The sequence below is a fragment of the Ochotona princeps genome, chromosome 2 (assembly GCF_030435755.1).
Source record: "Ochotona princeps isolate mOchPri1 chromosome 2, mOchPri1.hap1, whole genome shotgun sequence".
Taxonomy (NCBI): domain Eukaryota; kingdom Metazoa; phylum Chordata; class Mammalia; order Lagomorpha; family Ochotonidae; genus Ochotona; species Ochotona princeps.
Window position 1 is genome coordinate 1,622,245 of NC_080833.1, and position 27,858 is coordinate 1,650,102.

The 27,858-nt window shown below is 64.7% G+C and overlaps 1 protein-coding gene across 2 annotated transcripts in view; it reads left to right on the forward strand.

Moving 5' to 3' along the window:
* Positions 1-781: 781 nt before the first annotated feature.
* TP73 (tumor protein p73) overlaps positions 782-27,858 on the forward strand; it is a 32,641-nt gene continuing 5,564 nt past the window's right edge. For both annotated transcript variants that reach the window (XM_058660767.1, XM_058660768.1), the window contains exons 1-4: positions 782-871; positions 1,560-1,680; positions 16,744-16,986; positions 27,301-27,487. In XM_058660767.1, the coding sequence (XP_058516750.1) occupies positions 804-871; positions 1,560-1,680; positions 16,744-16,986; positions 27,301-27,487 (619 nt within the window). In that variant the 5' untranslated portion in view covers positions 782-803. The remainder of the gene's footprint in view (positions 872-1,559; positions 1,681-16,743; positions 16,987-27,300; positions 27,488-27,858) is intronic.

The following is a 27,858-nucleotide window of genomic DNA, read 5'->3' on the forward strand; positions in this document are numbered from 1 at the left end:
GGCCAAGCCGATTCCCGCAGCCATTGACTCTCACGTGAGACCCAGGAGGCCAACCCCATGGAGATGTCACCACTGCCCGCTAGGTGGCAGAGAGTGGGACCAACCCAGGGCTCCCTGCTCCCTGCCCTCGGCTGTGCCCAGCCTAGTGGCTACTGCCTCCTCCTGGCATAGGAGCTGGGCAAGAAGAGGGAGAGAAAGACCAGGGGCCTAGGCTGGGGGTCAGGGCTGCTCGACCCCCACCACTGTGCAATGACTGCAGGGTAGGTACAACTTCAGCACTTGGCTGCGGCCTCCTTCAGTGGTCAGGGGTACCTTTGCCACAGGGTCTCAGGGGGATCCCTGGGCCAGGTGAGCGGTCATCTGAACCCAGGAAAGCGCTGACCCTTACTGGGTTCCAGCCTGGGGGTGTCCCTGCCACATACTCTGCCCATCAGGAGTGACCCAGCTCTGAGCCTCCTAAGAACCCCAAATGCCCCAGGCCTGCTGCAGCCTCCCAAGGCCTCCAGGCCTGCTGCAGCCTCCTGAGGCCACAGGCACCTTAAGGCCCCAGGCCTGCCCTCCACACGGCTCCCTGGGACCTCCTGCAAGGGTGCTGCTGCACCCCACATCCTGTTCAGGCTGGGATCCGAGGCTGAGCTCCCACACTGGGAATGAGCTGGAAGACAGGCGAACGGAGAGGGGATGTGGGGTTAGCAGCCCCGGCCCGCGGCCCCAACACGGAGCCAGCTTGCACGGAGCCCGAGAAGCCCAGGAGCTGATAGGCTGTCCCTTCCTGCAGAGTGAACCTCCAGGGCCCCGGGAAGATGGCCCAGAGCACCTCCTCCTCCTCACCTGACGAGGGCGCCACCTTCGAGCACCTCTGGAGCTCACTGTGAGTATGCGCCTGCAGGCACAGGCTGCACCCCACTGGGAGGGCACCCTCTCAAGTCCTGAGTGAGTCTGCTCCCTCACAGCTGCCCTGGGACCAGAGAGAGGGCTCGGCAGTGCTGACCTGGCCTAACAGACTCCTGGGCTGCAGCACCTGAGACCAGAGTGTTTGCTTTGGTTCTTGAGGAAGGTTATGGTCAGCAGAGGTCATGGGGAGAAGCCACCTGTGACCATGCCTCCCTGGCATCTGCACCAACCCCGGGCCTGGGGGCTCTGGGGGACAGGAGTGGGGGACAGCCTCAAGCCCTGGGCCTGGGGGCTCTGGGGGACAGGAGTGGGGGAGGGGGGCAGCCTCAAGCCCTGGGCCTGGGGGCTCTGGGGGACATGAGTGGGGGAGGGGGACAGCTTCTAGCCCCAGGCCTGGGGGCTCTGGGGAACAAGAGTGGGGGAGGGGGGCAGCCTTGAGCCCCAGGCCTGGGGGCTCTGGGGGACAGGATCGGGGAAGGGGCAGCCTTGGGCCCCAGGCCTGGGGGCTCTGGGGGACAGGAGTGGGGGAGGGGGACAGCCTCGAGCCCCAGGCCTGGGGGCTCTAGGGGACAGGAGCCAGGATCAGCCTTGCTCTGGACCTGGGGGCTCTGGGGGTGGCACAGGATGGGGGTGTTGATGGAGTCTGTCTCCCCTTCCCGGCCCAGGGAGCCAGACAGCACCTACTTCGACCTTCCCCAGCCGAGCCAAGGTGACACTGAGGCCAGGGGCAGTGCTGAGGCTGGCGTGGACGTCTTCCAGCTGCAGGACGTGACCACGCCTGCCATGGTGAGTGGGGGCTGTGTGCTGCGAGGATGTGGGCACCCGTCTGAAAGGCTGTGAGAGACCGAGAGCTTCCACTGCCGCCTCACTCCCTGACTCACTGCAACAGCTGCACGTGGGCCAGGCCAAACCCCCGAACCGGGGACTCTTCCCGGTCTCCCACGAGGAGGGCAGCTGCCCGGTACCTGGGCCCAGGAGCAGCAGCGGGCAGCTGGATGGAAAACAGAGTCACCGGGACTTGAACTGGCGCTGTGATACGGGAGGCCAGTGTTGCAAGCAGTGGCCTGACTCGCTATGCCAGGGTGCTGGCCCCTTGTCCTGGCTTTGGGGTCTGACAGAACCAGGAAGCTTGTCTGGGGGGATGTCAGGGCCCTGAGAGAAGTTGTGGAATGGTCCAGTGGGAGGCGGGCTGTGTCTGGCGGGGAGCTTTGATGGGGCAGCGTGGTGGCAGGGCACCAGGCCTCTCCAGCCTCCCGCTCCACGGTCCAGCAGGCCTGCCTCTGACTGGCCTCAATGTGGTCATGTGTCCATCTGAGCGGACCGGTGCCTCTGATTGGCCTGGGAGAGCGTGGGGACAGGCTGCCCCCAGCACGGGGACTGATTGTCAGGGCAGGGCGATGACGAGGGGGGATTTCAGCACAGTTTGCCCAAGAAGGGACTGTGTGAGGGTAGGTGGGGCCAGCCCATCTTGATGAGCCTTTGGCCTCCCCAGGAGCAAGGGGTCCAGAGATGGGTGTCTGGGGGCTCCCTGGGGCTCCCTGGGAAAGGGCGTGGCGGGCTGGGATTGTCCCAGCAGGTGATGACAAGTGAGTGGGCAGCAAGAGTGGGGCCCATGAGGGGGCTGCCCCTCGCGTGGTCATGTGGTCACACCCTGGGCCAGCTCCTCAGGCTGCTCAGGGTGCACAGTCCAGGCCCCGCCCTCCCTACAGGCCCCCATTCCAGAACCTGGAGCCCCCCAGGTGCAGCACCCCTCTCCCCATCCCTGCTTGAGGCCTGTAGCGGGGGCAGGTGACTCAAGAAGGCGCCGCCCACACCTCCCCTCCCTGTGTGTCCATCCAGGATCCCGGGCTGGCCTGGGGCTCTCTGGCCCTCACCTGCCGGGCCAGGGACCCCAGGCTGGGCTTCGAGGGTCCCTCAACCTGGCCTGGCTGCCATCTCACAGCTGTGCCACCTGAGTGGTGCTGGGCCGGGCAGGGTCTGAGGGTGGCGCTCCGCCCCTCCTCCCCTGGGACCCTCCAGGTCTCCCTCTGCCATTTGGAGGGACAGCGCTGGCTGCAGGCTGCAGGGTGGGGAACTCTGACGATGCTTCACTCCCCACCCGCAAGAGGGCGGAGGGTGCCCGAGACCCTCCAGGAGGGGCCCTGGGGGCAGCCGTGGGCTCATGTGGGTGGGACATGCTCGACCATCCGGCCCTGGGATCTCGCCTGTTTGGGCACGTCATGCCCGCTGAGGGGGGCGGAGGGCGTGGCTGGTGTCAGGCTGTGGCACGCCGGGCTGCAGCAAAAGTCGTGTGGAATTCCTGATGCAACGTCCAGCTCCCAGTGAGCGGGGATTCCCTGGCAGCATGGCTGGTTGGGTCCCCTGGAGAGAGTCGCCCTGGCCTGTGGCCGTAGGCTCACACGAGTTGCCCAGTGGCTGGAGCGGTGCTGTCACAGGGCATAGGGGCTGCCTGGGGATGCTGGGTGGGGGGGCCCTGGTGCCATCCCGCCCCTGAAAACCTTACTGTCCCTGGCCGAGCCTCATCTCTGGGGGGTCACCTTGCATAAGAAGCGTCAGCCGGACATGGCTCAGATCACACAGGGCATTCTGAGTTCCCCGCTGGGGACCAGGGCCTCTCACCCTGGGCTGGCTCTGGGGGCTCTGCCCACCCTAACTCAGTCCTTGAGCAGGAAGGGGATGATTCCCCTGCTTTCTGGTTCTGGAGGACCTGGGCCGTGCTCCTGGGCCACAGGGTCCTGAGCTCCACCCAGCCTTGGGCACAGCCCCAGTGGCAGCAGGAGCCAGGCAGAGTGGGTGGGTCCGAGTTCCCACACGTCTCTGAACTTCTGTGTCCTGGCCCCTGAAGCTGCAGCGGTGCCGGTGTGGGGGCAGCAGGTGCCCTCAGGGTCTGGGATCCTTCCGGCAGCATCAACTGAGGGACCTGGAGGCTGGGTCCCGGGATGGGTGTTGGGGGCGAGGGTGGCATCTCCACATAGGGCTGCATGGCCACTGCTCAGCTTTGGCCGTCCCCCAGGACTGCTCCCTCTGCACGGCCAGAGTGAACAGGGAGAGCCCAGGCCAGGCAGCTCTTGGTGTGCGGGGAGGCAGGTGTGGAAGCCGCAGGCCGGTTCTCCTTGCTGCCCCATCTGTGCCCCTTCCCGCCTCTCCTGGCGCCTTTTTCTGATGACAGCTGTTGGCAGGTGCATCATGCAGGCGGGAGTCGTGGAGAGGAGGAGGGGCAGGAGGCAGTGGGGCTGGCCGATTGGCCTCTGAGCCTCGCAGGGAGAGGAGCAGCTGGACAGCTCAGAGGACAAGTCCTTCTTGGCTTTGGTGGAGGGGGCGGTGGCAGGGAGCCAGCCCCGAGCAGAGGGGAGGGACCTGAGGGGGGCATGCCTGCTGGAGGAATAGCAGGTCGAGGTCGGGAGTGCAGAACAGTCTGCCAGGAGTCCCTAGGCCACCCCACCTCCATGTGCCTCGAGCCAGCCCCCTTTCCCTGATGGGAGACTTTGGGGTGCACAGCCTGCACCCCAGGCAACCCCCAGCTCTCAAAGCCTTTGAGCTTATAGGGGCTTGCATGGGGGCTACCAGAGCCCCTGCCCAGCAGGCTCAGAGCATCCCAAACTTGAACCTGAGGGACTCAGCAGGAGTCCCTCCAGCAAGCCTGCCCCCTCTCCACCCATTACATGGTGCTGGGCCAGGGCTGCCGTGGCCACCTGCTCTGCTGCCACGGCCTGTGAGGGGTTCAGCACGGGGCAAATGCAGAGCAGGTGTGGGGCATGCTGGGGGCTGACGAGGGTCCGACATGGCGAGGCTCCGAGGACTAAGTGGAACAGGGTCCCAGTCCCAGGGTGAGGCCCCACCCCCACGCTTCCCTTGGAATGTCCAGCTCAGAGAGCGTCCCAACGGAGCCGCAGGCCGCTCGGGCAGGGGCCAACCCTGGGTACCTTCCAGGTTGGCTCCGCCCCACACTGCCCAGACCCTCATGTGTGCGGCTCCCAGCTTCCTCCTGCGGCTCTAGCTGCTGGCCGTCTTCTGGCTCCTTGTGCTCCGCCCTGTCAGTTTGTACATCCAGCTGGCGGCGAGAGCCCCTAGCCCCCGCTCTTGAAGGCAGGGCCGGGCCGGGCCATCCCCTTGGGTCAGGGTGGAGCCGTGCAGCCAAGAGGCTGCAGTGGGGGCACGGGTCGGGGTCACAGAGTGCCCTGTGGGTGGGGATTTGGAGCTGCTCCCTCCACATGGCCCACCTCCCAAGCCCAAGAGGGACCCCAGATTCCACCATCCGAAAGTGCTGCCCATGCTGGGCTTCCTCAGAGCGTGGCCCCCAGGACCCAGCTGAGGGACAGGCCCTCCCTGGGGCTTGAGTGGGGCTTACCAGGGGTCTTCCTGTCTGTGAGCATCCCTCCCACATGTGCACACACACAGGCACGCACACTCACACACACACAGCTGCTGCTTCTACCAGAACATGTGAGCGACCCCACAGCAGACCCCCATGGGCTGCTTCCTCAGGGACCCCTTCCCCGTGGAGCACAGCACCCAGCCTCAGGGAGTCTCTGGATGTGGGTGTCTTAGCCAAGCTGGTGGGGCCAGGACCCTCACTGTTGGTTCTCTGAGCTCTGGAGTCTGGGATGTTCTCTGCTCGTTGCCCCTTGAGCACCCCTGGGCCCTGCTGCTTTGTTCATCAGGTAGTGTGACCGGGCATGTCCACCAGTTTCTGGGGGTCACAGGCCAAGCTCCCACCGCCCTGAGCCTTGGGAGCGGCAGGTAGGATGGGACCACGCAAGAAATGCTTGAAGAGGGTCTACACGCTGCCGTGCGGCTCCCTGTGCAGCCCACGGGGCTCCGGCCCAGCGCTTCGGCAGTGTGAGGGAGACACCAGGTCCTGATATCTGGCTTTGTGGGAGGCACGTGTGCGTCAGGCTGCTCTACCGCTTCTGGGCAGACTCAGCGTTGTTCCCCAGCTGGGTAAATCAGGATGGGGAATTCGGACACTCCCAGGGCAGCTGCAGTGGGCGCGCCTTGCGGCCGTGCTGGGCTCCTGCTTCGTGGGGCTTGGCAAGAGCAGGGATGAGGCAGCAGCTGTGGGGGCAGAGCTCAGGCGCCTGGCCTACACCTGCAGCCAGGGCAGCTGGTGCCTGTTCCTGTCCCCTGGCTCCCACAGCACCCTGTGTTACCTATGGTGGTCCCAGAGGACCACTGTGTTTCTTGGGTGCGCGGTAGGCTGGCTCCACCTGCCTGTCTGTGGGCAACTATACCATGCCTCCGCTGTAGGGTGGCCGAGCCATGCCTACCCAGGCCTGTGGGGGGCTAGGGATCCCCACCTTACACTCAGGTGCAAGTCTGGGGCCCCCAGGGCTTCCCTGGGAGGCAGCTCCGAGGGGCCGGGCTGGAGGAGCATCCATTGCGAACCTGGCGGCTGCCTGGGCATCCTTAACCCTCCCCCACCGTGGCCTCCTTGGTGCGGCCCAACACGCGCTGGGCAAGCTGAGGCCTGCCCAGGGCTGGCATGAATAGTCATGAGGAACCAAGGGGTGGGCTGTGGTTTTGTTGTTGGATGCAGCCGGTTGACAGAACGCAAGGAGATGGCAAATGCGAAAATGCCAACAAACGGCCCACATGTTTCCGGACGTCCCTGGCTCCTGCCTGCCTAGCTGTGGAGCTACGTCCCCTCAGGCCACGCTGCCCAGCCGCCCTCCCTGGCCACTCAGACCCATGCCTCGGGCTGAGGCTCACGGGCTCCCCGGCGCGTGCAGACCCCCGAGCACTTGCCATGCTGTTCGTCGGTGACCCCATGCGGCACCTTGCCACGGTAGGTGCGATGCGCCCTTCTCAGGCCACTTCTAGTGACCGCATCTCCATCCTTGCTGGGCTGGGCTGGGGTCTGCTGTATCACAGGGGTCGGAGGCAGGTAGTGAGGCATCAAGGGCTGGAGGGAGTCCCAGGCATGAAGGCGAGTGCTCCGGGACACGCCTGCCCCTCTGGGAGTGGCTCTAAGGACCTGTGCCCAGGGACTGGGCAGGGACTAGGAACTGGGCCAAGAGGCTGGGCCAGTGTCTGGTCATGGCGGGCGAGTGGTACCTCTGCCCCGATTGGTGGCTCCTGGTGACACTTGGTGTGGGGCCGGTGGCTCTGCTCCGGCAGGCATGGGGGTCTCCCCGCTGCTGGACGCCTCATTCATGGAAACCTTCCCTGCTGGGCGTGGTTGTGAAGCTGCCGGGCCCCAGGTCCCAGAGCAGCCTCCTCCAGGGCTTGCTCACCTGATGCTGTACCAGGAAGGGCGTCGGCTGCGGCCACGCTCTGGGCTTCAGGTCGGACCTGCGGCGCTGGCTCCAGCCACCTGGTTGCCCCTCTCACGAGGGCAGCTGGCCAGGCAGAGGGGAGGAAGGCCCCGTAACATGAGCGTGGCCCCTGCAAGCCAAGCCCCAGGACCTGGGCTCACTTCCAGCCCTGCTGTATCCCCAGGGCTGGGAAGGCTGCAAGCTGCAAACTGAACAGGGCGGGCATAGGGAACACTGCTCCCCACGGGGCCGCGTTCCCTTCCCAGGAAGCCGAGGGGTGCTCGGCCATGGGGTGACGGGGCAGAACGATGCAGGCAGCTGGGCTGAGCATAGACACCAGGACTGGGGACTTAGGGCCTTGAAAGAGGCCAGAGTGCTAGGCGGTGTGGTCAGAGGAGTATGTATGTGTGTGTGTGTGTGTGTGTGTGAGGATACTGTCAGGTGCACATGGGAATTGTGTGTGTGCACCAAGCATGTGTGGGGATGGGTGTGTTATGTGTGTGCATGTTGACATAGGTGTGTTGTACAGGTCTGTGCATGTGTCCATGTAGGATGGAGGGGTATGTGCGAGTGTGGGTCTCAGCAGGGCTGCTTGTCCTGGTTATGTGTGTGTATGTGTGGCCCCCAGGGTGGTCAAGGGATGTGAGCGGTGCCTCTGCACAACCTGACCTGGCACAGGCTGCGTTCCCTCGTGTCTCCAAGCTCCCTGGCCCCCCACCCCGACACCTGCTGCTGGGGCTCAGCCTCAGCGGGAAGCCACATGGGAGGAGGAGGAGGTCCCCTCTGCCGGCCGCCCACTCGCTGACTCCCCGATGCATCGCTGTTGTTATTGGAGATGCACAGCCGGCCTGGGGCTCCCCTGAGGGCAGGCAGCCTTGCACCCCCAGAGAAGCAGGTGGCCACTGGCCTCTGTCACACCTGAAATTCCAGGGGTGCAGCTGGGGCCCCCCATCTTGCACCTGGGGAGCAGGTGCAGGCTTCTCCCTGAATGTTGTCACCCTGTAACCCACAGTGGGGAGGGCTGGGCGGGGCGGAGCCTCTGAGCGTTTCCAGGGGCGGGAGGGGCAGAGGGTCTCTGAGCACCAGCCACGGCCTCTTGGGTCCCCGCTGCTTGTTTCCACGCCTGAGCTGACAGTGGTTCACCCGCTCATTCAGTCATTCTCGTGGCCAGTAAGAGTCGACTGAGCCAGACAACTGTGCTGGGGAGGGCAGAGGCGGTACCGAAGGCCCTCCTTGGCACCCACGCCTTTTGCCCTCAGGGACATGGCCTGGGCCAGAGAGAGAATCTGTGTCCTTGCCCCACCGCGTGAGGCTGTGCGGCAGAAGTAGTCTTTGCCCACAGTGGACGATCTGTGTCTGGGTGTGGCCTTGGTCATGGCCTTGGTAGTGGCGGAGGGCCAGCTCTGTCTGCAGCCCTGCAGGGAACATCTTTGGGGAGTGGCACCCCTTCATCGGCCTCCTTCAACTCTGTAACCGATGCCTGAGCCAGGGGGTGCAGCAAGGGAGAGGAGCCCCTGGCCGTGCTGGCTCTCAATGGCACACACGGAAGCCGGGGCCTGGCAGGCGAGCATTCGTTGGCGCCTGCCTTCCTTCCTGACTGAGCCCCCACAGCTCTGTGGAGCCTCCACGGCCTGAGTCACACAGGCTTGACTGGGGCAGGGTAGGCAGGAGCAGGCAGGATGTCTAGGATGAGACAGGTGCACGCCAGGGTCTCAGGACTGGGACCAGCCGGAGCCTCTGACTTCCCGAACAAGCCCCACACTGGCTCGCGGACTGATGCTGGCAGAGCTGACCCGGGAGTCCTGGCCCCTGTGGGCATCGGTCACTTTCAGGACAAGCAGCGTGAACGGGCGGGAGGTGCAAGCTGCCTCTGGGCAGGGAGGACCCCAAGCAGAACTGTGGTGACAGGCACTGGTTCCTGGGTACTTGCTGTGTGCTACACAGGGCACAGAGCTGGCCCAGATCCTAGCAAGGCCCTGTGCAATGGGTGGGGAGTGGGGGTGGACCCCAGTGAGGCCAGGCTGAGGCCGGATAAGGCTGGAGGAGCGCTCCAACCACACAGAGCACGGAGGCTGGACGTGGGGTATGCATGGAGGTACCCAGTGGAGCTGGGGGCTCTGCTGTGCCCGGCGTGTCCGTGACGCACATCAGCTGCCACTCAGGAGCGGGAGGAGCGAAAAGAAGTGGTGGAGGGCAGATGGTGCGGGGCGCGGGCAAGGAGTGCCGCCCGGTGGCTGGGGCCAAGCTTTGGAGGCGGTGGGAGGTAGTTGGGCTGGGATGGGCAGGTGTAATGGTGACCTTGGAAGAAGGGCAGGACCCGAGGCAATGTTGGGGTTTCCTGTGGCATGGGGCAGGGGCAGCTCTGCCAGTTCCTCTGATGGAAAGCCGTGGGAGAGAGTGAGATGGGGGCAAATTCAGAGGCCTGGGCCATGCCGGCTGGAGCGAAGGACTGGGGCGGGCAGGGGGCTGGGGGCTGTGTGGCGCAAGCAGGAAGGAGCAGGTGAGAGCCAAGCTCTGGGACCCCGCACGAGCTCTAGGGAAGCCATGGAGACTGAGAAGGGCCTGGGCTGGGGACCACAGAGGCTGCACCGTGCGTGGGGTGTGAGAATACAGCTGTGAGGCGGACCCTCTGCAGGCCTGGGGCTCTGGCCACCTGGGGAGATAGAAGGGCCTGACCTGGGGGTGGAGGAGGCAGCGCAGGGGCAGAGCCCCCCACGGCATTCAGCTGGGGCTCTCAGCTTGCATGGGCATTCAATGTTGGCCCTTGCCAGTGGGGTGTAGCCTCATGCCTCCAGGGCAGGTGTCCTGACCGTGCCAGGGTGTGTCCACCTCCAGCAATGCTGGCTTTTCTGCCCCCGGGCAGGAGGCCTTCCGCCCTGGACGTGCGTGATTGACTGCAGGCGCTGCAGCCATTGTGTGGTGCATTCCGTCTCCTCCCCAGCTCCCGTGTCTCCTGGGACCTCATTTTCCCAGCTCCCAGATACGAGGGGCAGCCCGCAGCTTCTGTGGGCCGCGCTCAGGCTGTTCCTGGAATCCGATGCCCTCCCGATCTGGGTGCGTGGCTTGGACGGCCATCGTGCTTTCTGTGCTGTGCACCCCCCGGCCCCTTACCCAATCCCACGTTTCGGCTGTTGTGAATGGCTGCCACAGGGAGACCACAGTGCTGAGGCTCCAGAGTCCTTTCCTGGGGCCATGGGGTGCAGAGGGGGCAGGCAGCAGTGTCAGGTGCCAGCGGATCCCGCCCTACGCCTCTGTCCCCAGTGGCCATGCTTGCTGTACTGCTGCCTGGAGGAAGGGCAGGCCCCTGGGGCCATGGCTGCCTGCTGCCAGCAGCCTTTCCCAGCACGGCTTCCCCGCATCTTCCCTCGGCCCTCCTGGCCACTCTCTGCTCAGTCACCTGCCCACGACCAGCCGGATGGCGTGCTTTCTCTCACTGTTGGGTTGTATGGACAGAATGCGGGTCCAACCCCCACGCCAGGCAAAGAGCCTGCAGCCGCTCCTCTGCCATGGTCGCTGGTGCCCCGTTCCGGCATCGTCCTGCTTGCCAGCTCTGCTTTCCATCGCCTTGCCCAGAGCCTATCCCGAAGCGCCCCCCATCCAGGCCCACAGGGCCGGTCCCGCAGGCTGCTCCTGAGCGTCAGCCCGTCTCCCCTGGGGGCTCCCAGCCCATGTCAGCTCAGGTCCCGGGAATGCGTCTCTTCCACGGGCTCAGGCCTAACCCTGGCACCGTTCTTGGCCCAATATTGTGTGTCAACCACCTCCCCGCACACCCAGACACCCTCTGCCCACTCTCGACTCAGAGGTGCCCGGGCTTGGCCCACTCCCTGGCGTGGTTGCCACCACATGCTCAAGTGACCAGCATCCCTGCTCAGCCCACTCTACCTGCAGCCACCCCAGGGGCGGACCCTTCCTGCCACTCGGCCCCACCCAGTGTTCCTGAGTGGCAGAGGGTGCCGCTTTGCTCATGGCTATCTGCCCAGGGGGCGCAGGGACCACTGCTCCCCCGGTACCTGCAGGCTGCCCAAGAAGGCCAGGAACAGCGGGGAGCAGCGCCAGAGTGGCAGGCCCTCTGCAGGGTGTGCGCAGGGCAGGGCTGGGCTGCTCCTGGGCAGCAGTGGGTGCTCTTCCCTGTGTCGCCTTGACGCTGAGGTTACTGTGTCTGTGGCTCCCCCACCCGCCATCACCTCCACATGTCAGCATGGCTGCTCGCTGTCATACCTGGCCCCCACCCAGCAGCCTGTGGCTTGACTGTCAGCAGGACAGATGGACAGGCAGGGTGGGGACAAACACGTGGACTCAGGGTGCTGGGCTGACACTACCTGGTGTGGGCTCTGGCCAGTGGGCACAGGCCGGAGCTCACTGCGCCTGCGCCTGGCCCCAGCAGGCTTCACAGCACAAGTGCCCTTCTTCAGTCCAGCTTTAGTCTCCTGGATGGAGCCGTCCCCCAGGGCGTGTCTGTCAAGCCCAAGGGTCTTGGTGTACAGCCTGGAGACCCCCAGCCTGGAGTGCTCTGGACCCCACTGCGTCTGCCGCCCTGTGTGGTGCAGATGGTGCCCCGGGTCCTGCAGACGCATGTCTGTGGCAGCCGCCAGGGGCACGAGGGGTGGAAAGTTCCATATGGCCACAGCACAGCGCTGAGCAAGCTGGGCCTCGGCGGGCAGAGCGGAGGGTGCTGTGTGCAGATCTGTGCAGGCAGAGGCCCCCCACCCGCACCCCGGGCACAAGTCGGATCTTGTCGTCATTTCCATCCGTTTAATCACAGACTCCAGGAGACACTGTGGGAAATACCAGTGAAATGGAGGGCTCCCGCCAGCATGCCAGCGAACACGAGCGGCCTCTCTGAGCCGAGGCCAGGCTGCTGTGGGCCCCTCACCCCAGGAGAGGCTGCCACCCGAGTCCAGACCTGCCCGCTGGAGAGCCTGGAAGGTTGTGGAGATTCTTGTCCTTAAGGACCCAAGGCTGGGCGAGAGGCTCTGCCGGCAGCCAGGGACCCTGGAGGCTGGGGCTGGGATGCAAAGTGGAAGTCAAAGGGGAGCCTGGAGAGACAGACCCCAAGGGCGGACAGACCCGGCCCTCAGCGTCGTCACATGGGATGCGGGCAGTGCCCAGGGAGGGGTGGCTGAGCAGGGAGGGTGGGCCCGACGTGCAGGCTGGGGGAGGGACTTTCAGAGCTGCTGTGGGCTCCAGTGACTGTCCCTGTCCCTCCCCGTGTTCAAATCCGGGCTGTGGTCCATAAGGATGCTCCTGGGGGTAAAGTGGGGGTAGCTCTGTTGTTCCTCCAGCAGGGACCAAGACGTGAGGCTACTGTGAACTGGGGCTCAAACCCACAGCTTTCCTGAAGCTAGCACAGGGGCCGTGTCGGGGACAGCCAGGCAGGGCCGGTGGGGCAAGGTGTGCTCAGGGCAGGCTCAGGATAGAGCTGCAAGTATGGCGCTGGGCAGGGCTGTACCGCCTGGGCAGGGAGGCCGTGGCTGCTGCAGGGCAGGGCCCCCACCCCCCAGAGCTGGCTTTCTGCTGGGACTGTCAGCAAGGCTTGGGTGCGTGTGGACATGAGGGCACAGCAGCAGCATGATGGAGTGGGAGCTGGGGGGAAGTGAAGGCCCAGGTGTTCACTTCTGCATCAGGGTGCTCAGGGGAGATGTCACATGAAGATGTGAGACAATGTGTTGACGTCTGAGGCATCCTCTGAGATGGGCTGCCAGTTAGCTCCGAGTGGCCGCTTCCAGACAAGCCTCCTGACATGTCACTAGGAAACATCTTGGGGACAAGGGCGGCCCCTGCCCCCAGGGGCTGCCTGCTGGCTCAGCTCTCTGGCCAGTCCAGCCAGCTTCCTCCTGGCCGGCTGTCTGTGCCAGTGAGGTGAGACCTGCGTCAAGCAGGGAGCACCTGGCTGTCACTTCTCATGCTTGCCCCCACCCTCACCAGAGGGCCGTGTTGGGTGTCCAGCCAGTGGTACAGGGACTGAGGGGCTGGCCCAAGCTCCAGGCTGCACCCTCCTCTACCCTGGGCTCCCAGGCTGCAGCTGGGGGCTGAGGGGCTGGCTGAGCTGCCGCTGAGGGTGGTGTCGGGGGGCCAGAGGCTGCTACCTGTGTGGCCTCTGCCTCTGGCCTTTCCCTAGCGTATCCCCTGGACAGGGCTCGAGTCCCCTTCCACCCTCTGAGTTGGCCCATGAGATGGTTGGCTCTATAGCCCTGCACTCCTGGGAGGGGCTTCCCTAGTGGGCTTCCAGGACTCGGCACCGGGTGCTCACCGCAGTCACTGTCCCGTGTCCTTCCAGAGCCGCCTGCCCATACCTGCCCACGCCCGCCTACACCCGCCCAAGCACCTGTGTGCTGTTTCCTGGGCCACCCTGGAGCCCAGGACCAGTGCCCCTAGTCTCAAAGAGCAGAGTTGGGGTGTAAGGGGACACCCCAGACAGTCATGGCCCCGTGGGCGGCTCTGATGCCCTCAGTTGCCCCTGTCCCGCAGCCCGCAATGGACAGCAATGCTCTGTACCTATCTGGGGAGGCTGCAGAGCTGGCCAGTGGGTGCGGGCAACTGGAGGCTGAGAGGCCTGGATGGGGTCGGGAGACCCCATTGGGAAGGTCAAGTTCTCTTTACCCCAGCTCAAGGCACAGGGACTAGCAGGGCCTTGCTACCCGCCACCGGCTCCTGGCTCCCCTTTGCGCCTTGCGGCCCTGCTTGGGTTGCGCCCAGCAGCCCTGCACGCACAAGCATACACATGTGGGTGCCGCGGGCCGGGCGTGTCCTAATTAGCCCGCTATCTTGCAGTTCTCATTGAAAGCAAAACAAACCAAAAAGTCCTGGTTTAGCCTGGGTGCCGCCCTTCTGCCGAGGGGGTCTCACCCGGGCTTCCAGGGGCCTGTGGTTCCAGGGACCCTGCCAGGCTGGCCCCACCCGGGCCCTGGCTCCCTGCTGGGCAGTATCCCCTGGGAGCCTCCCCTGAGGGGTCTACGCAGTCAGCTGCAGATGCAGTGGGCGCCGTGGCCATGGGCAGGGAGGGCATTTCAGAGGTGACCCTGGAGACACAAGGATGAGCGGGGGCGTGGCCACACACCATCCAGTCCAGTGGACATGCCCGTGCTCGGTGTCCCTGGGTGGAGGGGCTGGGGAGCAGTTGCTGCGTGGCACTGGGGAGGCCTCTGTTGGGCCCCGGGCAGGAGTGCCAGGACCCCACGTTGTCTCTTGCCGGAGCCCCTGCCTGCCGGATGGCCCTGTGCCCCTCAGCTCCAACCAGTTCCTCTATGTGCCCTGGCACCCTGCTCAGCTCCCTAAAGAATGCAAATTAAGCTGTGACTTCTCCCTCCACCAAGGCGAGGCCTGCGTTGTTCCCAGAGAGGACAGTGCAGTCCTCCCCTGGGAGACCCCTCTGGAAAGCCTCGAAGCCAGGGCCATCCCACTCAGGCCAGCCCGGGACCCCAACCCACCACAGGGGAAACCCCTTCTGAAAGAGGGGAGATTCCGGCAGGAGGGGCTGGCTCGTGGCCACAGCCCCTCCACCATTCGTCTCAGTCACCTGCTTAGCCGGTCACTGGCTGAGGCCCTGCCCAGTGCCATCAGTGAGAAAGCAGCACGAGCTGCAGGTGCCCTGTGCTTGGAGTCTCCTCCCAGGGAGAGGAGAGCCCAGGGCTGCAGCGCCTCCTGCATGCGTCCTGCCCTGGGGTGGACCTGGGTGTGTCCCTGTGCCTCTCACATTCACGCACACACCCCACCACCCACACGGTTCCGCTAGTCCTGGCCGCAGTTCACAGGTATGCACCCTCGAGGCCAGCGGCTGCAGAATCAGGCCCCAGGATGGCCTGGACTCCCTCCTAAGACTTACAGTCCACCAGGGGCGGGGGAACGGAGCTGTGCCCTGTCATTGGGCTAAGTGGAACTCGGGCATGGATGACTGTGCTGGGTCTTCGGAGCTGGTCTGGGCTGTGGGCAAGCCCCAAGCGGACCAGATGGAGACTTCAGGCAGGGCCGTGGGACGGCTGGTGGAAGCGATGACAGGGAGTGGTCACCAGGACCTGGGAAACCTTGCAGGCCGTGGCGAGGGTCTGAGGTCTGGGGAGTGGACTAGTGGAGCTGGGCACTTCCCCTGGGCCATCTCTGCTGGCCTCTGTCCCCAAGCCCTGCTGTGGAAGCGACATGAGGCTGTGCCCTCCCTCCTTGCCACTCCTGGGCCAGACTCCCCCGGGACAGAGGGGTCCTGCAAAGGGCAGGGTCAGCTGACCTGATCACAGGAGGCCGGAGAGGCGAGGGTCCAGGCCTGCCACTAAGGGGAGCTTGCAGCAGCACTCACACGCTCAGTACTAGAACATCCTCCCACCCCAAAGAAAAACCCTGGCACTGCCAGCCTCCATGCCTGCTCCTGCCCTCCGCACAGCCCTAGTGATTGCTGTCCTGCCTATATAACCCCAGCGTGTACTGAGGCCGGGCATGTCATGCCCACCGCACAGAGGGGCCTCTGCTGCCCACTCCTCTCCCCCGGCGTGACAGCTTCAGGGTCTATCCACAGGGCCCGTTCACACAGTAGGGTAGTCCTCAGCCCAGCACCTCCCTCCTGACTTGCCTGGGTCTGCACGCTGGGTGGGCACACCACTGGCCTTGAGCCCTGCAGGCGGGCAGAGCTGGAGGGAGTGTGCCACCTGGGGGCCTGCCCAGGCTTTCTCTCCCTCCAGCGTTAGGGCGCGGGGAACCAGGGTCGGAACATCCCTTTCTGGTTTGGGCTTTGGAGGAGATGGATGGGTGAAGCGAGAAGTGAAGAGGGGTGTGGGGACTCCACCGGCTGCCCGCTGTGCCTGGGGACCCAGACCCACTGCCCAGCTGACCACTGCTCCCTGTGTCCACGAGGGCACTGTCGGGTCAGGTCACTTTCTCCTGCAGACCCCAGTCTGCTTGGCTGCGGCCTGGGGAGAGTTCCCACAGCCTTGGGTGCGTTCTTCAGGCCCCAGACAGAGGTCTGCTGGACAGCCCACTGCCCTGGTTCGGAGGAACCCCTGTGAGCTCCTGTCCCTGCGTCCCGGGAGCTGCTGGGCGCAGCTGGCCTGGGAGACCCCCAGGGGACATGCTCACCAGTTCCGGGGCAGGGCTGGGCTGTGGGACCTAGCCTAGGATGGAGCAGCAGTGTCCTGGGGGAGGACCATTTGATTGAGCCTTGGACCTCCGGGGACCGACCCCTGCCAGGTGCCCAGCCCTACCGCCTGGCTCAGGGGTTTGTGGGTCTCCCTGAGCCTGTGGCTTTAACCTGAGCCATGGCGCCACGGCTACGGGCTGCAGCAGGACCCGTGGGGGCACAGACTGGTGGGAGTGGGGGTGCTGCTTGCTGGACCCCTGCCCTGCAGTTTCATAGCCTCCCTCACATCCCGTTCAAACTGGGTGGCTCCCTGAAACCCTGGCACCCGGGAGCCACATGCGGAGGGGAGTGAGGTGAATATGTCAGTTCATCCCGACGCAAGTAGTGGCCTGTTGGGGTTGTGGGGGGGGCGGGGAAGTATTTGGGATGACTGGTACTGGCTGGCCCTTTAAGGCTCCTGTAACAGGACACCTCCCAGGACGGGACAGCCCGACCGTGTGTCTTTCCCCTCCCCTCTCCCCCTCCCCATGCCAGGCCCAGTTCAATCTGCTCGGCAGCACCATGGACCAGATGAGCAGCCGCGGGGCCGCCGCCAGCCCCTACACCCCAGAGCACGCTGCCAGTGTGCCCACCCACTCGCCCTACGCGCAACCCAGCTCCACCTTCGACACCATGTCGCCAGCGCCCGTCATCCCCTCCAATGCCGACTACCCCGGTCCCCACCACTTCGAGGTCACCTTCCAGCAGTCGAGCACCGCCAAGTCAGCCACCTGGACGGTGAGTCCGCCCCCTCTCCTGTCGTGCCTGCTGGACTCGGGGCTGGGGACCAAGTGGCCGTGTCATCTAGGGCTCCTGACTCAGGACCAGGTGGCCGTGTCGTCCAGGGCTCCCGACTCAGGATTGGGTGGCCGTGTCGTCCAGAGCTCTGAGCTTAGGGCTCGATACCAGGTGGCCGTGTCGAGCAGGACTTCGGGCTCAGGGCTGGGGACCAGATGGCCGTGTCATCCAGGACTCCGGAGGGTAGAACACAACCCCACTCGCTGGCTGCCTGCATGGGGCTCAGCAGGGAGGAGCAACTAGGGTGGGGGGAGGGAGGCGGGTCCCAGGACTGGGCAGTCTGGGTCTGCCCACTTCTTGGACTGCGGACCTGTGGGGCAGGAGGCAGACACTGACCCTGGGAGTGTCCGCCAGTCCCCCTGCACCTGGGCTGGGGCTCTCATTTGAAGTGCTTTTCTGAGGGCTCGGCTGCGTGAGGCTGGTGCACAGGACGGAGGTGGGAGGGGAGCTGGGGAGAGGTCGGAACTGCCTCCTCCAGGCAGCCACTGGCGGGTTTGGTTATTTGGTTATCTGTTCGCGTTTAAGGTGTGCGCTTTCGTGGCTAGAGGAGTAGAGCCGCAGCATGGACGAGGGCTTGGGGTCCAGGAACGGCCAGCTTCAAGGCTGCCCTCCTTGCAGTCCCTGGCCACAGGTGTGGTCCCATAAGCCCCAAGGTGGGGTCTGCCCTTGCTGTGGAAAGGAAATTGAGGCACGGGAAGGGTGGTGGCTGGCATCCAGTTATGTAGATTGTAGCTGAGGATATTGAAGGGGACCCGTAAAGCTGCCCCCCAACCACTGAGCTGCCCCCAACCACTGAGCTGCCCTCAACCACTGAGCTGCCCCCAACCACTGAGCTGCCCTCAACCACTGAGCTGCCCTCAACCACTGAGCTGCCCCCAACCACTGAGCTGCTCCCAACCACTGAGCTGCCCCCAACCACTGAGCTGCCCCCAACCACTGAGCTGCCCCCAACCACTGAGCTGCCCTCAACCACTGAGCTGCCCAGCCCGTACCACACAAGGGAACAAGGTACTGCTGGACACAGGCCAGTGGGCGGGAGTGGCAGTCTCAGGGGTCTTCGGGGTCTCCTTGCCTCTCCAAGAAGGCGCCCTCCGGAATGGCCACACTGTGGGTGGATGGCAGGAGGTGTGCCAGGGTGCTCCCTGGCAGGGTGGGCTGACCTCCAGCCCCTCATGGAGTCAGGACCCGTGGAGCGGATTCATCCAAGCTCAGAGCCCTGAGTGCAGCACCCGGAGTACTTCCGCTTTAAGAACCAGTCCAGGGTTGGTGGGCAAGGTGGGCGGAGCCTAAGGCGGCTCAGGTTGCACCCTGCAGGTGGCCCGCTGGAGCCCCAGTGGGAATCTGGGGTCCACTCCCCTGCACTCATCCCTGGTTCCTGGCCAAGCATGGGCTCCCTGCTGTCCCTGCTTTACCCCAGACCGGCTGTGGTCAAGGGGGGCTCAGCATGGGACGCCAGGGCAACCCAGCCCTGGCCAGTGGTTGAGGACTTCGTGTCTTCCAGGCCCACTCCCTGCAGCTGTCCATTCTCCTGGCCTTGCCTGTGGCTCCCCGGCATGGAGCTGAGCAGCCGCAGCTCTGGGTGCAGTGTTCCGAGCCAGGCTCCCGAGGGCGTTGCAGCGGCTGCACCTGCTCTGGTCTCCCTCAGTTCTCTATTGCCCGTTGAGGCAGGGCCCCGGTCTGTCTCCCTACACAGTGACTTGGAGCTGGGGCATCCCATACACCTACATGCCCCTTGTGACAGGGGCCTCACTACTCTCCATGTTCAGCCCGCTGTCCCGTGTCCGAGTGGCAGGGAGCAGCCTCGCACCACGAGGGTCTGAGCTGAGACCTTGGCAGGCAGCCAGGACAGGGTGGGGGCCTCCCGGCGGATGTGGGAGGGTGCCAATGGGGCTGATGCCATGCCTGGGCACCTGGGGCTCCTGAGGCCGTCAGAGCTTCTCCCACGTCCACCTGGGGCTCTGCTACCCTCCCCCAGATCACCCACCCCAGAGTCTGACCCGGTGGCCAAGCAGTGGACACGGGCACCTGCAGGGTCTGCATGCTGCCTTGGGCAGCCGGGGAGCAGAGGCAGCCGCCTGCGCCCAGGCCCCTCCCCAGCCCAGTCCTCAGGGGGTGGAGGTGGGACTGACATCGATAATGAGATTTTTGGCACCTCAGCTCTCTGGACACAGATCCCTGGGGGCTGCCTTCCTGCCGAGGGGGGGCCAGCGACACCTGCTCCTGGCTCCCGGGGTCCAGCCTTGCAGGCACCGCCAGGGCTTGCTGCCCCACCCCCACCACGCCACCCTCCGACACATCCTCCATCTCTCCTCAAGTACACTTCTGCGTGGACTGCTGGTCTCGCCGCTTTCCCACCCGAGCACGGTGGCTAACGGCAACCTTGGCCTCTGCGGAGGTGTGTCCTGGCCCCTGCGGTCCAACCATGACAGCTCCCTCAGGCTTCAGGTCTGCGCCCCACACACATGCACACGCATGGCATGTGGCTGCACCTCCGTGTATGACACACACATGCCACACACCAGGTGCCCAGCACACGTGCACACATGGACAGGACACACAGGCACACGTGTAGGGACACGCAGGAACCACGCACCAGGCACCTCTTTACACATGTCTTATACAGGCCACACACCCTGGGCCCTGCCAGGAGCAGGTGGGGTGGGTTTGGGCATGTGGGTACAAACAGCACCAATGGCAGCCAGGCCAGTATTTGGCAGGAGGAAGGGTAAGAGGCAGGATGGAGTTCAGCCGCCTGCTGCGCCCAGCCTCCTCCGTGGGAGAGCGCACTGCTGCCTTGGCCCTCGGTGCTCCTCACCGCAGGCCGCGTGCTTGGCAGTGCCATCACACTGCTCATGGCTCCCAGCTGAGGCTGGTCCTGTTCTTGGACCCACTGGAGACAGGAGGGACAGACCATGGTTGTGGGGAAGGCCTCCAGGTCGTGGGTAGGTGGAGCTGGGCCGAGAACCCGTGCCCTGCCTGGGCTTCCCACTGATGGGCAGAGTTGTGGATGACTGGTCCCAGGGAGGAAGCATGGGGCAGGGGGCTCTTGTACCTCGTGGCCATCCAGCCCTGCTTCTCCCCGTCCTGACCCTGCTTTGCCTTATAGGGAGGGCAGCTGTCCTTGGTGGCTGGGAGCCTTGGGCACTGGGCAAAAAGTTGGGCAACAGGGTCCTTGTGGGGGTCAGAGCTGGCCTGCTCAGGGCCAACAGCCAGCAGGGTGGCTGCCAGGAGCTGTGATGCCGGACCCCCAGCTGCCCTCCTGGGGCACGGCTGGCTGCGCTGAGATGCTGGGCCCCCAGCCGCCCTCCTGGGCTGCTCTGAGATGCTGGGCCCCCAGCTGCCCTCCTGGGGCACAGCTGGTCATGCTGCATGGTGCATGGCACAAGGGTGCCTCCCGCCCTCTGGGTAAGAACACATGGCAGGCAGGGCAAGAGGAGGTTCAAGGAGCCCTGGGAGGTGTTCCCGGGCAGCAGGCGGCTGAGTCAATGTTAATGGATTCAGGAGCAAACGTTCCAGCCTCTGGCAGGTCTGTGAGCAGCAGAATAATAGCGGAGGTGTCCCGACACGATCGTGGTATCAATTGCATTATGCTCCACGTTTATGGAATGCATAGGAGGAATTAATATCTTTTACTGGCACCAGAAGCAATTATGTGTGTTTAAAGGCAAGGGAAGCGTTCTAACGATGCCGATTGTGGGGCTGAAGCGTGGATTATTTGGGGGGAAATTGCTCACATTGTACGCAGTGACCCTGGGTGGAGTGGGTGCCCAGCCTGGGCGGCCAGGACTCAGCTCAGGAGGCCCAGCCGCAGCCCCAGGGTCCTGGCCAAAGCGTGGACTCCCAGGGTGGCCACCCATTGGGCCTGGCCACCTCCTTGCACGGCCTGGATCTTGTGGGGGGCGGCAAGGAGCACGAAGCAGGGTCAGGGGGTGATGGGACCTGGTGCCGTGTGCATGGCACTCAGGTGGAGCCAGCTCTGTGATCTAGGGCCACACGGAGCAGTGCCACGGTAGCATCTAAAAGCCTTACTGTGTGGCCCTGTGGCCGTGGGGCGGGCAGGTGAATATATACTCTCCATCTACTCGCTTTCCGGATGGGGAGGCCCAGGTCATCCCGCAGCAAAGTGCCGAGCTGGGACTGATGGACCCACCGTTTGTATACCCTGGTTGCAGCCTGGTACCTCCTGTCTCCGTCCCAAGGACAGCTCTTTCTCTCGCTCGCTCTCTCTCGCTCTCTCTCTCCCCTCCATCACTGCTCTTAGTTCCTGGGTCGGGGGGACAGTCTCTGGGACTCTAGGGGGTCCCGGGTGGACCAATGATAAGAGGGGGCTGACCTCTCAGGCTTCACCCACCTGGACCTAACGCTGTGCCCTCCACTCTCCTGCTTGTCGGCAGTGGCAGGTGCCACCTGCCCTCTGTGGGCAAATGAAGCGTCACCCTGACACTTGTCACGGTGCCACCCCAGCACCAGCGTGCACTCAGTCTGCCAAGCCCGGCTGGCTCTACGGACCCAACCCGCCTCCGCCAGCCATGCTGCATGGCAGGGGACTGGGAGGTGCCCCGGCTTCTCCCAGACGCCGTGCTGCAGCTGGGCTGGGGCCCAGATGAGCGGGCTGAGCCAGGACATGGAGCGGGAGCTTGGCCAGGGGTCATTCGTGTGCAGGAAGTTGATCTCTGATGCTCTCAAATCCTGAACTGCATCTGAGCGCCTGCTGCACAGCTGAGCCCAGAGCCCACCGTCCCATCTGGTGTCCTGCAACCCAGACGCTGCCCCCAGACTGTGTCGGGGGCCGGAGGGGGTCTGCTCCCTGAGCCCCAGGCAGCCACGTCTGCCCAGCTGTGCAAGAACTTCCGGCAGAGGGAGCTGGAAACCCCAGGGTCACACCCCAAAAGAGTAGGGTCGTGCAAGGCTCTAGGGCTGGCCGGTGGCTCACTGCTGCTTGTAAGCTGAGGGTCATGGGGAGCTGCAGAGGCCAGGAGTGGGCAAGCCCATGGGCAGCTCACTGGCATTGCAGCTGTGAGGCATGTATAGGCTCAGAGCCCCCGGAGGAAGGACCTGCACTCTGCAGGGCCACCCCTGGGCCATGCCGGGCCTGGCTGGTACCATCCAGGGAGAGCCCGGGGCCTGGCCCTGGGGGGCTCTGGTGTGGGGCTGGGGGGCTCAGAGCTGCAGGGGCCGGAGTGCTCCCTGCTCCAGCCAGGCACTTCTGATCTTTTGCAGAGTTCACTGAGAACTTGGGCTCCAGCCAGGTGTCCTGTGCGTGTCCGCAGCTCGGCTCTCCTCTCCTCAATGGGGTCTGGCACCCGCCTAAGACTGCCCCAGGAGGCTGCTGCAGGAGCTGGGCCACTGATGCCTGGCAGCTCGGCCTGTGGGTGTGCATGTTCGTGTGTGCATACGCGTGTGTGCTTACATGTGAACATGTGTGTGACTGTCCGTGCGTATGCCCAGCCACAGAGCCCGGTGAGGTAGCTGCTGGTGGAGCTCCAGGGCTCCCTGCAGCCCATTCTGAGCCCCGAGGACCCACAGCGCTGCCCTGCCGCTCACCCAGGGATAGTTCCTCCTCCTGACCTGGCAGCTGAGCGAGTGGCCAGGACCCTGCTGGCCAGCTGCCATGTGTGGGCTCTGCAAATGGCACTCTGGGTTGGGCCTGACATGGAGACTGTCCACCCAGCATCTGCGCAGGCCGCCTCCCTTCCCGAGTGGCCGCTCTGCCCTGCAGGCTGAGCTCATCTTGGTGTCTGCTCTCAGGGGAGCCCTCTCCCCAGCTGGACTGCAGGGCGTCAGGCCCTGCCCCCTGGTACTCCAAAGAGAAGAAGTGCGAGTGGCCCCTGGGTGCACCAGACCCTGGCCTTGGGCTTCTTTGTGGACCCTCCGGGCCCAAGCTGAGCTGAGCCCGGGGGTGGGAGAGCCTAGGAGGTGGGATTGGGACGTGTGGTGGTCCAGGAAACGCCCAAGCCCAAACAGCCCCCTTCACTCCCTGGGACAGCGCTCCCAGCCAGCACTGGGCTCTGCCCGGCGATGGCCTGCAGGGTCCTCCTGTCCCACGGCTCAGGGAGCCCGTGCCCTGCAGGTGCCAGCTACCAGTCCTTGGTGGGTTCCTCAAGCTGGAGTCTGGTTCCCATCTTCTCGCCTGCTCCGTGAGTTCGCTGCTAGCTCAGGGGACACAGGGGCTGCTGTGGCTCCCAGGGTGGCCGTGGGGCTGCAGAGGGCGGGGACACGTGGGACAGCATGCCCACCTCATGCCCCGTGCTCAGCTCCCAGGAGCTGCTGATGCTTAGGGAGGCATTAGGAAGGGTGGTCGGAGACATCGCTGGCCTCCGGGGACCCCTTCCTCCCCACCCAACCTCCCACTGTAAACCTCTTCCTTTTATTCAAGCTTTGGTCTGTCTGGCAAGCGGCTCCTTAGCCCCCATCAAGGTACCCCCACCCCATGCAATAGTCCAGTGACTGGGGGTGTTGTGTGACAGGAAACTGGGGCCTGGTTTCCTGACATCACAGGGCAAAGGGCCTGGCCAGGTGTTGCTGGCGCAGCCCGCAGCCCGGTGCAGCTCCCAGAGCCCACACTCCAGGGGCTGGAGTGGGGCGGGGGTAGCGTTAGGGCTGGCAGGCGGTGACCTGGAGGCGGACCCAGGGGCGGACGCAGGGTAGGGCTGTACAGGGAGGGACCTCTCTGTCTACCTCAGCTCTGGGAGTGTAGCACACAGCGTCCCCCATGTCCAGCTCAGATGCCTGCTGCCCCCGACACCACCCCAGTTCTGTCCAGCATGGCCCCGGGAGCTGTGCGGTTGTGAGCCCTGTGGCCCACGCATCTCCCAGCTTCCAGGCCTCAGGGAAGGGGCCAGCTACCCAGGGCCTCTCAGAGAGTCCCATGTGGCTCTTGCCTGCCTGTCTGGCCCGGGGTGTTTATGAGCCAAGCTGCTCCGTGCCCAGGGGTGCCCCAGCTTAGCCCATCTCTCCCCTGGGACAGTGTCCACCCCCTCCACAGTGGTGGTCAATGGTCAGGCCTGAAGAATCGACCTCACATCCGTCTCCCACCCTGGTGCCAGCCAGGTAGACACTTGATGGGTCACACATTGGCTTAACCTGGGGAAGGGTCCCCCAACCCCCCAACCTGTTGGCTGTGAGCTTCAGCTCGACCCCAGGCTGGGGGCTTCCTGGGGAGGGGACCTGTCCTCCCTGACGTCTTTCGGAGCCCCTCCCCCAAGCACCTGGCAGCTCGGTGCCAGAAGATGCCAGGGACAGCGGTGGAATCAGGCGCTGGCAAGTGAGGGGTAAGGGATGGCATCACCCAGAATTGCAAGGGACCCGTGGGGGCCATGGTGGGTTTTGGAGAGCAGGCTGTGAGCCCGTCCAGGTCATACCAGGGTCAGCCCTGGGAGTTTGTGGGGAGGGGGTGTCCGTCGTGTGGATGTGGCTTAGAGCCTCACACACGCGCGTGCACACGTGTGCACGGGAGGCGGGTAGCTGCTGCACAAAGCCGTCTGGAAAAGCGGCGTGGCACGGCAGGCCCGTCCCCAGCATCTGTTGTAACAGATTCACCCGGGCTGGTTAACGGTATTTGCGGTTTGCAAGAAGCTACATGTCCTGGGAAAATGACAGACAAGTTATTATCACTTCTCCACTGTCCTCCTGCCCAAACCTGCCCGTGCCAGGCACCCAGCTGCCGGGGAGCGAGAAAACCTACAGCCCCCGTGCCCAGCCCCCACCTCCTCGCCCCCGCCCATCCTTGGCAGCCGGGGCACCCAGCCAGGCCCGGTTCATCTTGGACCAGATGGGGAGGTGAGGAACAGCTGGGGGTTTGGGCAAAGCGCTTGCCGCGAGCAGACGGAATACACGCATCCCGAGCAGGCAAGTCCAGGCGGCTGCGTGTCAACAGCCGAAGATAAACACGATTTTATCGGCTCCGAATCTGTTGAAACACATCCATCTAGCGGTCCAGGGAGGCAGGAGGCGGCGTGGCCCTGAGGCCAGGGAGTCCTGCAGCCCAGAGGGTCCGCGGGAAAGGAGCTGGCCTCTGGCCGGGGGCACTCCTGCCTCCCTGGGCTCAGCTGTGCCAGCTAGAGGAACCTGGTCAGGCTGGGCAGCCCTGGTACAACCTATCCTGGGGGCCACAGGAGCAGTGGGCTGGGGGGAATCCCCAAGGGGACCAAGGCATTCTGTGGGGTGTGGAGTGAATAGAACAGGGGCTAGGACCTGCCCAGGCTGGATAACTTGGCCCCTCTGCCCTGAGCCCTGGTTTCCAGCTGCATGCTGTGGGAGGAAGGAGAAGCAGTCCTTGGGGAGGGGACGAGGGGTTTTGCCATCAGGGCCAGGGGCTGGCAGTGTCCCCACCTGGGGCGCACCTGCTCCAGTGGGTGCTTGGTTCTGTCCTGTGGGGTTGGGGTGCAGGGGCCTAGGCAGCATCCTCCCCTCAACAGATGGGGACCGTGCCCAGGGCCGTGTCACCACAGCCCATCTTGTACAGCTCACACACAAGGACGCACCTCAGGCCATGGGCTGGAGCACTGGCTGGGCGATGCCACAGCATGGCCAGCATCGGGTAGGGAGGGCAGGAAGGCTGGGAGCCCGTTGGAGTCCCTCCTCACCCCCACCCACCACTTTCCCCTCTGCAAGCTGTAGCTGCCCCCGGCAGGGAGCAGGTACTGCCTTGCCCAGGGGTGGGGACCCCGTGGCACAGTGAGGACATATGTGGGGCAGGTTGCCCAGCTCCAAGGGTGGCTCCAGGGGAAAGGCCACCGAGCACGTCCGCCACCCCCACCCCCAGCCTGTTCTGCCTGGACTGGCCGGTGGCCCAGCCGGCCACAGGTTCTCGGCAGACGCTGACCTAACCCCTTGCATGGGACAGTGGAGCTGCCTGAAGTGGGGCATGCTCTGAGGACTTCGTGGGTGGGGCCAGTGGGCTGGGCTGTCTGCTCCAGACTGGATTGCTGCGGCCCTGGCACTTGCGTCCCTGGACCTGGGAAGGCCGCAGGAGTGCGCAGTGAACGGGCCCTGGCTGAATCCCAGCTGCACACAGCAGACACGTGACTACCGAGAGATGGGGCGATGATGCCAGCCCCCCACCTTCCTCCAGGGCCTGGGAGTGTGCGCTCCGCACACAGTCGGTGCTGTGTAAATGCTCGGTAGCTGTCCCGGGGCCTCAGAGATGCCTTGGAACATCCTGCACCCTGGCCCTGTGTCCTCATGTGTACACCTGGCTCAGCCCATCCCTGCTCCCTCCTGTCCCCAACAGGCTCAGATGGAAGGCAGGCTGCCATGGGCCTCGATGAGAACAGAGGCCCAGCCAAGGGTGCTGGCATGAGCCCGGGAAACTGGGAGCCTGCAAGCCCAGGGACAGGGCACCCAAAAGCCACGGGGACCCTGGACCCCAGGGGCTATTGCCCAGGGAAGTAAGACTAGACCACCACCTCAGCTAGGAGGGGCTGCAGCCCTGAGGCTATTTCTTGCATTTTATTTTATTTGAGTGTTTTATTGATTTATTTTCATCTGCTTGAAAAACATAGCAAAGAGGGAATCTGAGTCTGGCTCACTCTCCAGATGATCACAGGAGCCCGGCTGAACGCAGCACCGCGGGGGTCCCTCTCAGTCTCCCGTGTGTGAGCTGGGGACCCACGTGTCCTGAGCTGGCTCCTGCTGCCTCCGGGTGTGGCCGAGGGAGCTAAACAGAAAGCCTAGTAGCTGAAACTCAGCCCCCCGCGCCACCACGCCGGTCCCATCTCCCTGGACTCTGAACTCGGGGTGTGCTGCACACACAGAAGCCAGACCCGGGGGCAGGCAGCCCGCTCGGGAGGCTGGGAGCCCACGTGGTGGCTCAAGTGGTCCCGAAGTCCTGGGTCTCCAGACTGGATGCCAGGGCAGGAAGGGCATCCCATGAGGGGCGGTGGACAGGATGCTGGGGCCGTGGTCAGAGCCTCCAACAACAGGGGCCGGCGACTCTGGGACTCCTCAGCCTGACACAGTGTCCAGTCCCCGGGCCGCCCCAGCCAGAGCCTGCCCCCTCACCCCAGCAGCTCCCTGGGGAAGTTGGTGCATGCGGATACAGCAAAACCATTTCTTCCCAGGGCCTTTGGGTGGAGTAGGGTGATTGGTAGAGGGGCCTGCCTGGCCGCTGCCCCTCCCTGCCCCCCAGCACCTCCTCCCCGCATCCCTGGCATTTCCTGATCTCTCCCATGATGTGGACAGCATGGCGGCTCTCTAGTGGCTGGCCTCCTGTGGGGGGCTCCTGCGGACTGCCCGCTCCCCCTTCTCCTGCAGTACTCTCCGTTGCTGAAGAAACTGTACTGCCAGATCGCCAAGACGTGCCCCATCCAGGTCAAGGTTTCTAGCCCGCCACCCCCTGGCACCGCCGTCCGAGCCATGCCCGTCTACAAGAAGGCTGAACACGTGACCGACATTGTGAAACGCTGTCCCAACCACGAGCTGGGCAGGGACTTCAATGAAGGTGGGCCCCCGCCTGTGGTCCCCCCGCCTTTGGTCCCCCCGCCTGACGGACCCCCGCCTGTGGGCCCCCCGCCTGTGGGCCCCCTGCCTGATGGACCCCCCGCCTGACGGATCCCCTGGCCGACTGTCCTCCCTGCCAGTGATGAGAAGCAGGCGCTGGGGGCGGGAGGAGGTGGGGGCACCATTGGGCCTTCTGGCACTGGGGGAGCCTCTGGGCACCCAGGTTTCCCCAGGGTACTTGGCAAGGCCTTGAGCTCCTCTGGGCTTAGCAGGGGACCTGGGCAGCAGAGCCCAGGGCTGAGGGCACCGGGGCTGCCAGCCAGCCTGAGCCCGCCCTGGGGCCCACTGGGGCAGGGATGCGCCTGACGGGGC